The sequence below is a fragment of the Mycetomoellerius zeteki genome, unplaced genomic scaffold (genome assembly GCF_001594055.1).
Source record: "Mycetomoellerius zeteki isolate Tzet28-1 unplaced genomic scaffold, Tzet1.0 scaffold821, whole genome shotgun sequence".
Taxonomy (NCBI): domain Eukaryota; kingdom Metazoa; phylum Arthropoda; class Insecta; order Hymenoptera; family Formicidae; genus Mycetomoellerius; species Mycetomoellerius zeteki.
This window is the reverse complement of record NW_017257853.1, coordinates 375737-386423: the sequence shown is the minus strand read 5'-3', so window position 1 is coordinate 386423 and position 10687 is coordinate 375737. Positions and strand designations below refer to the sequence as shown.

The following is a 10687-nucleotide window of genomic DNA, read 5'->3' as shown; positions in this document are numbered from 1 at the left end:
GAAAGGGGGGAGAGAGAGAGAGAGAAATATAATACTGTGTCATTTTACGCTACAATCTGATATTTTATGTTTTATAAAATTGCTTTTTTTATGTTTTTAATGGAACATTCTGTTGCACAACGCTAGTAATTAATATGCTTTTCATTTTAACGAAATGATTAATTTGATCGAGATAAATATTTAACTAAATCCTTTATATATAATTTTTGTTGGCTCTCTTCAACAGCGTACACTTCCGGCAAATGTTAAATGGGGTGTATATTTTATATTGATGAACATTAATTGCACACAATTAAATACTATTTATGTATATCGGGAACAACAGGTGTTGTCGCGCCTATACATTCTGTGCGACAAATTAATTGAGAATAATGAATTACCTTGTCGGGGATGCGCACATTTTGTCACATGTCGACCATGCTGTAATCAAAATTCGAAGCTCAGAAACAAAGGTGACACTCATGTAATTTATTGTTATAATACATTGAATTGTGGAAAAATTGATTTAAATGGTGAAGATAAATCTCTTTGTATTCTTCCAATATACAATATCAAAATTCAAGGCTCAGAAACAAAAGTGATAACAAATAATGTACATAACATATTGAATTCGATAGATTGACCTAAACAGTGAAGATAAATCCCTTCGTATCCTTTCAATATACATAAAGAAAACTATTTCGTGAAGTCTTTGCTAAAGCTTCTTCTCAAAATAGGTTCTCTTTACGTACGCAGATACTAACATAAAGGAAATCCAAATTTTGCAATGGCAAAACTTTGGTCTATCTCCCTTCTTGTTCTATCGGTACTTTGATAGGGTAAAAGGGAAACGGAAGGTAGAGGTGGTTCGGAATTAAACTTCGCGTGAAGACAATGGAGACCTATCTTGGTACACACATTGAAGGAGACTAGCAGGAGCAATTCTCCGGCAATATCTGTAGCAAAGGAGACAGAAAGTGGAAAAGGTGTGGAAGAGGTCGAATAACGTCAATGTTACATCTGTTGCTCTTGACTCCCTTCTATTTCCTATAAAAGATATTTGACGACAAACATATTTACGAATAGAAAACTATTCTTTTGTGTGTGTTAAACGTGAAATTTTTTAATTAAATTTGTATTGTGGTCGCCATAATTTTTCATTGTTTAGAATTTTGAAGTTTTTTTATAATCGTGCTTTAAAAATTGATGTTTTGTTAATGTAAATTCTATATGAGATTAACTAAAGAATATTTTATCATCTATTTTCTTTTGACAATGAGAAACTTGATTAGCTACAAAATGAAGTGGCTAATCATTCCAAAAAAAAATTATGAATTACTCGATATTTCTGTTAAAGATTATAAATCGACGATAAATTTGTCAAAGAAGAGTTATTTCAAGACAATATGACAGAAGTGGGACACTCTTCATGATCGATTAAACGGGTGTATACATATAGACGAAGGCAGATATGAAAAGATAAAAATAATTTAACGTCCACTTCTTTTATTGCGTTTGAAAGAAAATGAGAAACGTTGTGTAAGAAATGTTTGCACATAGGAACTGTGTCCCTCACCTAATAACGGATTCAATTACGAAGGTCTGTGTAGTACTCGAGGTTACCATGATATATGGCGCAATGTAAAATTTAAAACTGACGCGTACCAAGACTCCTAACCGCTTCATGACTTGTGGTTTCCGTTTCGGTGTTATGGTGGCCATACTAACCGGTTTCGGTCGGAAACGGGACACCTCGTTCTCTCTAGGGAAATGTCTAAAAACGACCTGACGTCGCTCGCCGGCCCGTCTTTTCCTTCTCGTATATATCCGGTACCCAAACGTTTTCCTACGAAGCTCGCCTTCTGCTCCATGTTAAAAATGCATCTTTCCTCTTATCCATATAATCTTGACTCATTTAACATAATTCATGAGAGATGCGCTTTTCCATATTTTTTACTCTTTACTCTTTATTCTTTCACCTTATCCTGCAACACTAACGTTGTGAAAATGGAGGAAAATATGGGATGATTCTCTCTTAACTAATTGCAAATAGACCTTTTTATTATTTTGCATTTATATACATTATGGTATAATTACATATAAAAAGTACGTTAAATGCCGTAGATAGTAATAGCCTTTACACATCAGGTCTGTGATCAGTGCCAAGTGGATGTATAACGTGGAATTCGCTTAAAAATTGTATGAGAATGAAAGCAAAGTAGATTGAATATAAGAGGCCGCCGTAAGAGTAACGTGCGGTAGCTCCCGTGATGTTCAGGTAAATTATAGTAGCTACTAGTGAACACAGGAGAAAAGCTAGGCAGCCGGGTGCCATATCGCTGATCCTAATCTTGGTCTGTTGTTCAGGATCAGTGGCTGCAGCGATACCATAAGTCAGCCCAAGTCCCAGTAGAGTGTTAAACATTGGCCCGCCGAAACAAGCTGCATATCCCATGCGTGGAAATCCCCGTCTGGCGATAGCGACGTTCGCTATTAAATCTAAGCAGTGAATTAGCTGATACAAATATTTTAAACACGGAATCATTAACGAACGAAACATTAATTTAAAACTTTAAAGAAATATAATTATCGAAAAATGCCATAACGTCACAATTACTACAATTTATGTTATATTGTTTCTTTTATCGCATTTGAAAAGTTAATTTAAGAAAGTACAATCTTTGTTGACTATATTTTTGGTTTACCGTATACACTTCTTTAACTTAAAAAAAAAAAACATTTTTCATGTTGCTCACCTCCGATGCTGTTTCCCCATGCAAGAAAAGTGACTCCTAACATGGCGTCAGATATACTGCATGCGTATCCTATGCATTGAAGTACCCCCATGACTTCTCCGGCCACTAAATAAACTGTCAACATAGCAGCCAAAAATCCGAAAAATGCAAATATCTGGAATATTATTAATTCTGCATATTTGGCTATCAATAAATTGTCGAATACGGATTTTTCGTATCTTTGAATGTTATAGTAGATACTTAAAAAATTCCTACCATCCGCACAAAGAGGAAAGAAAAGTACTCACATTATGAAACTTTGGAACACGATCCACGTGCGTCGTTAGAAATACAATTACACCAATTATGGAACCGATAACGAGGAATAACGGCATCAGCGGCAAATTGCCAAAAGTCGTTTGCCAAACTGCAATAAAACAGTTAAAATGAAATTGAAGTTGAGTGGTACCGGCTGTTATGCCGTCAAGTGTCGATATGACGATTATGTATTATTATTGACTGCTCATCTGAATTTCACATCTATCGTTTTGCAATGGAAGACGTTACGGAGAATATTTCTGTAATATCATGGACAATTGTTCGCAAGAAAATGCACGGAAGAAATATTAAAAAGCAATAAGTAAAACCTTTCATATTTTAATAAAAAAATAAATTTCGGTTATATCTTTTTATCTTCTGTTTTAAATAACTTTTCAAGAAATACATATATGATTGTCAAGTTAAAAAGCATTTAAGAAGAGAGAAGTTCACAAATCAAATTCAATTATCTTAAATAGCTTATTATTAATGTGTACATGATTTATAATTATCTATGTCAGGCCTGTCCAATTTTAACTCCTAAACGCAAGATCATCGACACAAAAAAGTTCAATATGGATAAGATTTTGGGAACTATAACGTGTTGATATGCGTTGCTTATGCGCATATCAATACTTCACAGTCCTCGAAACGTTATCCATATTGAATTTTTTATATCAATAGCCTTGCGTTTCGCCTCCGGAGCTAAAATTGGACAGGTCTGATCTATGTATTATATTGTTATGAGCAGTATAAATGAATAAAACTAACCATTTAATAAAAATAGCGCTATCGTAGGTGTTACACATAACTGGAAGCAGTTTAGTAGCTTTGACCAGCCTTGTTTTTCGACGGTAGGATTTACAACCGGTATAAACAGCTGTAACAGTAACATGAATGGTGAACGTATAATCAAGACGATCTTAAACATTATTCCCGATTTCTCCCAATCTTCTTTGCCGATTGGATTGACATCATACAAAAATTCTCTGAAAAGATCTTTCGGTCGGTCGGAAACATAGTCACTAATTTCCGGGCTTAACTGGACGGAACCACTCCGTATCTTGGCTCTCTCTAACTCTGTAGCGATTGCGATATCTAGCCCATACAAATATATATGAGTACATAGAAATATTTAAATTAAATCATATATGAAAATTTCAAAGCAAGAACAAAACAAGTCCACAATATTTAAAAAATTTGATTTTAAACAAAAAATAGAATAAATATCAAAGATTTTCCCTCTCATATATTAAAAATATTTATCATCACATATTTGATTACAAACTATGAGCTAAACGTGCAAATGCGTACAGTGAAGGTAATTATAAAATAGTTGGCAAAGAATTAATTTTACAATTCAAGTTTTACTTGTAAATGATGGACCATATCTTAAACATGCGAATAGAAAATAGAACACTTTACTAGAAGTCAGAACACTTTACTTACGAAGCGAAAAAAACGCATCGTTCCGGAAAAAAATTCAAGCTATTGAAAAATTCAAAAGAACTAAAGATGTAAGGATATGTGCGATGAGTCGTAAAAACGACGCTTGGTACCTAGTTTGGCATGTAAGCCAAAAGGTCGGCTTCTACCGGGAATCTTGGGAATGGCGCCTGTGTCTCTGTTCGCCAAGTAAGTATGCAGGACGTCTGGATCGGGCACACTTGGGATTCTGGCTGAAAGTACATAAGAATGTTCTCGGGAAAGGAGATCGATACTTAGTATGGTGAAAATTTTCTGTAGGCGATAAGGAAGGAGCTAGTCATCTTTTTCGCATTGCAGCGAATTCATGGGTTATGAAGAGAGATATTTCTCGTTTTAGAATAGAAATAGAAGTTCTTGAACGCACACTGATCATAAAATTTCGGGTATAGAGGTATCTCGGGAATATATCTTTCTCCTCGCGAATTAGACTTCCGCAGAGAGTAAAGTTTTATTTACATTCGAGAAAAACATTGTTAAATGTAAACTTGTGTACTTTTTGAAAGTTACGAGTTTTCGTACTGTCTAAAATAAAAAGTAAAAACTAAAGACTCTCGCGTGATTCGCGAATCGAGGAATACCACAACGTACTTTTCAGAGTCTCCTCTCTGGTGTCGTATACCTGCATTATCACGACCGCCACAATGAACAATATGTAGACCAGAATAAAACCTGCAATTAAAATATATCAGCATTAAGAAGTATTAATGTCGCTTGGCTCGCAAGGTTATTTTCCTACACATACCGCTAGAATAATGAATGATCCACATACATAATATTACGCAAAAAAACTTGATAATATCCGCCTTTTCATATGTTCTAATTAAAGAAAAAAAATCTTAATTACTCTTTCTTTTTAATATACAAACAGAAAAGTAATAATGCCGGGAAAGGAATCTATTTAAAAAATGTTTAATAAAGCAAATAGTAAATAGATGCAGCGAAAGTTTTTTACGTGTCATTTATATTTAATTATATATTAAAATTGGCTTTGTTCGGGCGAATTATCAAGCACCTAGATCAGATATTTCTCAAAGTGGACACTTCTCTTGGGATTGTTCGAATTATCTAGGAGAGAGAGTTAGGGATAAGAAGATAACAAAAAAAATTGCAATGATACGAGATTATACATAATTATTCTACAAAGTTTATTAAGTATATAAAGCTATAAACGTATACATAGATTTTTTTTATATCAATAAAATATTTTTTATATTAATTAAATTAATAAGAACTGTGTATATATATTGCAAAACTATACAAATAATTGGAATTCTTATTTTGTAATTTTTAAAAAATATTAATAAATGTATAATAAATTATTTTTATTTTTTATTGTATATAATATAGATCATTATCTCAGATCATCTTATTATTACATATGTCTAAGAAGTATGGGAAATTAGAATTTATTAAAAATAATTTTATAGAGAATTAAAATAGTAGTGGTCTGAAAAAGTTTGAGAAATACTGATCTAAATAAATTAAAATTGAATTTCTGTCTGTTTATCTATTTACTATCGCGCCGTGCAATATGAAAAAAGATAAATCATGATATTTGACACAGCTTTATGCGTGGCTTAATAATAGCTTCCGTCTATTCCGCTTTGTTCGGGCGCAAGATTATTTCCATGGACTTTATCCACTGCAACAATAATCCCTGTTTTCCCGGTGAAACGAATTCCTTGCCGCGGAATCCCGCAAAAATTCATCGACAGTCAGATTGCAAGCCCAGCCAGGCAGGTGGTGGAGAGAGACTGCGGCGTAGCTTAATTAAATTCGCCGAAGAATTATCGTTATTCCAGAATGAAACCACTTATGGCTTCCCGCAGATAAACTTTCTCGCTCATGACGTAACCAATTTGGTACGTGAAATATCAATAAATTTTGCCGAATACTACTCTATAATTATTCCGATTTTTAACAAAATCAATATCACAATTTAACCACTTTGTTTAGCATTTAATTAGCATTTAAATGTTTAATTTGAATAATATAATATTATATTGTATATGTATATATATATAAATGTAAATATATCGCAATAGTCAGTATTATAACAATTTTTTTCATCTATTAATAATTCGCAAAGATTAGCTTAAGTAAAGTTTATGGAACTTATTACTAACATGAGTCAATCATTTGTTCAGTTGACATAGAATGGAACGATCGAGATCATATTTATTCTATTCAGGTATTCATGCATAAATTACTAGTATTCGAGTACGAAGTACGAATAATAATTAATCGTGTTTCTCTTACATGAGATAATAATCGATAACATCTTATAACAGTCATATAACTATGAACAAAAAGATGCCTATGTAATTTCTTTTTTGTGTGTAAAATATTTTTTCCATAAAGTTTGTGCTTGTTACAACTTTCTGTCAATTGCAAGTCAATAGTTACAAAAATTGATAAAACCGGTAAAGAAAAAAGAAATAATTTACGTCTATTTTTATCGTATTTATGAATGTGGTTATAAATATGATATAATCGATTAGTATCAAAATGGCAAATACAGAATCGTAGCATAAAGCGACAAGAGTGAGAAAGAGTCAACCAATATTAGCTTATCGGATTCAAATAAAGATAGTAGACGTACTTACGGCTTCCCAGAGGTAAACCATCTCATCCCACACCACGTAGTTTATCCAGCACACGGAAACGATATAAAAACAGGCGTCCCTCATAAGGGACCTCAGCGAAACTTTAAAGGGTTTAGTTATCGCGACGGAACCGGCAATCATCGAGGTCACGAAGACACCTGCGCCGATTAATTCAGTGAACATTATTATCGCTTCGTCGCCTCTCGACACGAGGGACGTGAAGATGTCAGGCGCGCCGTTTCCGAATGCCAATATTGTCACCCCTGCTATGCTATCCGATAGATGCATTACACTGGCTATTACTGCCAATGCTGGACAAAAACTGGAATAAAAACGTCGTAATGAATCATTTATGCTACTAATATTTATGTCTAACGTATTTCAGTTTACCCTGTAATGAAGAATTTATTGATAGAGCAAGAACAGTCTTGGAAAGTCAAATTAGATTTTCGATTTAAACATTATTAAAATGAACGTTCCTTGTTTTTATAATTGTAATATATTTTTTATAAAATTTTTCTATAATATGTAATTTTTTTGTTTGTTAAATTTTATTTTTTGGTCATAACATTAAAATCTATATGTTAAATGGCAATTTACACGTAATTATATATATAAATTATATATATTATATGTAACAGCTATATTTGGAACGTAAAGTACGTGAAGCAATTAGCTTGATAAGGAAGTGACATTTGCAAGTCGCTCATTTGAAATGCATATATTATTAAACTAATCCTGTGTACATTTAGCATTTGCTGTTTTACTGCATGCAGAGAGTATGTTATTTACAGAAAAGTAAATTTACTCTCTTAACTGAGTTTTAACTATTATACTGATTACACATATCAAAGCTAAACTCCAACAAACTTAATAACATAAGAACCGTCATATTTTTATCATTAAACGCAACAAAATAAATGTTACGAAAATCTCAGCAATTTTGAGAGATATTAGGGATTTAAAAGAGAGAGAGCTACCAGCATAAGAGCAATCGAAATATCGAGTACATTCAGTACATCTGTTCCTTATATAATAGTTTGGTAAATCGCGTTATAAATTTATAGCTTGTATTTTATATTACATTATGCATGTTGATCTTGCTGACAATATATTATTATAATAAATTTTGGTACATATTCTTTAATGTATACCATACAATAATTTCATATAATTTAACAAATTAAAAAACAATGAAATAAAAGCTAATTTTTATAACAATACCGATACTTAAGTATTTAAATACAACTAGAAAATTATGGTTTTCGAGATTCCAAAACTTTGTTATTGGATGCAATTCTACAAACATGGCAATTTGCCATTTTCCCTATATTTGTATAACTCGAAAGAATAGAGAAACTTTCGTTTATCATTTTGTAAGAAACCGCTCCATAGCACGTAGACGTTTGAAATATGGGAAAACATGAATCTTTCGGTTATTGGCTTGGTTAGTTGCCAGAAGTCAAAATTCGTTGTAGTTATGTAATCATCTATATTCGGTAGACGGTAACACGTTCTCATCGGGATTGAACTTGGCCAAAATTCTCAATTTCGGTACCATGAAAAGATGTAATTTTATTGTTACTCGCTCTTACGTCGTATTCTCATAATTTTCACTCATAATCGAGCTTTATTTTAAAAACTAACTAATTTTATAAATACATTATACATATTTTATGTTTATTTATCGCTTTGTTTACTTATTTCGTTTTTTTACAAAAATTCGTTATGACAAATAATATACAAGAAAATTTGATAGAGAATTTTCGATATGTAGAAATTCATCGATAATTTTGTCTCTTAATCAATGATCTACAAATAGATCAACTTATAAAATAAATCAACTTACAAATTATCTGCTGTAGTCCCCAAGATCAAGAATAAATAAAGTAACCAAAAAAGTACAAGGGCCAAGCCGCCAATAAACAGTACCATGTTTTCGGATCTGAAGTAGCAGAATAACAGTACCGTGTACTGAATCATTGAGTCTGAATAGCAGTCTTCAGTGTTCTTCACCCACTCACAACGTTCCGCGGCGGAAACTTGCCAAACGTACGAGCAATCATCCTGAAAAAAAGATTCGACGAGGAACTTGACGAGAACGCAAACTGGAAGAGACGTCGATAACAATTCACCTCTCGTATGGGTAGATGCCCATGTCTTAAAAAAGAACTCGATATTTGCGACCTCATGTTCCAAGAGCATAAAAGCGCAACGAAGCGTTATGTAACCTATATTTTGCGTATTTGCCTTTCACGGATCTGCTCGATCGTTGCCTATTCAAGCAGAAGCGAGCGAAACTTCAAGCGATATAGACAGAAAGCTGTCACATACGTAGTGCATACCATGCGCACAGTTCGAAACGTAAATTCAATATGAAGCATACATAAAAGGAATTCGTAACAATGACACACACACACACACACACGCGCATGCACGCACGCACTCACTCACGCATGCACACAATAATGACTAATAATGTTTAAGACTTGTTCCTTTTGGTTTTGTTTGTGAGACAATATAAAAGACAATATCAAGTACAATAACACCAATTAAAATTGATTTATTGAAATGTGATAATTTCAAGAACTAGTGCAAATGAATTTTAGTTGCAGTTAGACAGAAATGTCGGTGATGCAACATGTCTTTCTTTGTGGAAAAAGTGATACATAGTGGTCGGTTTCTCTTGACAACAGGAGTGCGCACTCAAGAATCTCGCTACTCGACGTGAGACTGAACAGGTATATTCATCCGCACTCTCGTCTGATAGCAACAAGAGGCTCATTAGAGTTTGCACAGCAAACGTTCTGTCCCATTTCTGCTCGCGACGAGACGATGAAAAAAAAGAAATGCTATGTAACGAGCACGGAAGGAAACCTCTCCGCAAACGGATACACTGTCATTCAGCATGTGATATTATATCGACATTTATTCGATATTATTGTCAGTTTACAGATGATGAAAATTCAACGATGTGTCGCAAACCGGCGATGTCAGTTCATTAGATTTGCTATGACCAATCAAGAACTTTCACGGCTGTTATTAGTTTTGCACGAAAGTATTCTGCACTGTAAGGAAACAATGCGAAAACTATTTCTCTCGAAATGCTCGTTAAAGATAATTCAACGAGCTAGAAACCGATATTGTTATTATACAATACTGTACTTTCTCGTTTAAAATATTACAATGCGCGCACAATACGTATATTAAAATATTAATAACGGGAAACACGTATTGTAGTAATTTAAAATTTTCCAATGTTTCATCAGATATCCGTTCGTTAAATTTAAACTTAAATTAAGTTTTACTAAGCTTATTAAAATAATTACAAAGATTACTGAACATTCTTTAAATTATTGTTTAAATTAAAAATGGTATTGCGTCAAATACGCGCTTTTCGTATTAGTGCTTGAAAATTAAGGAGATTGTAAGGGCAAAAAACACATATACATATTAATATTTATGCTTTAAACAAATTACATACATGTGAAAGTTGTGTTCATAACATTCTGTTTTTATTGAGCATCACGTTTCTATAGATTATTTATTTTATTTGTTATT

General features: G+C 32.9%; 1 protein-coding gene across 1 annotated transcript; it reads right to left on the bottom strand.

Annotated features, from left to right (window-relative positions):
• Window positions 1-2116: 2116 nt before the first annotated feature.
• On the bottom strand, window positions 2117-9361 carry LOC108729972 (sodium/potassium/calcium exchanger 6, mitochondrial). The gene is made up of 9 exons (XM_018459384.1): window positions 9262-9361; window positions 8976-9193; window positions 7123-7448; window positions 5109-5189; window positions 4592-4711; window positions 3804-4130; window positions 3023-3141; window positions 2736-2889; window positions 2117-2478 (listed from the first exon to the last, which is right to left on the bottom strand). Exons 1-9 carry the CDS (start codon window positions 9316-9318, stop codon window positions 2117-2119), a joined length of 1764 nt encoding a protein of 587 aa, XP_018314886.1. The 5' UTR covers window positions 9319-9361.
• Between the last annotated feature and the right edge of the window lie 1326 nt (window positions 9362-10687).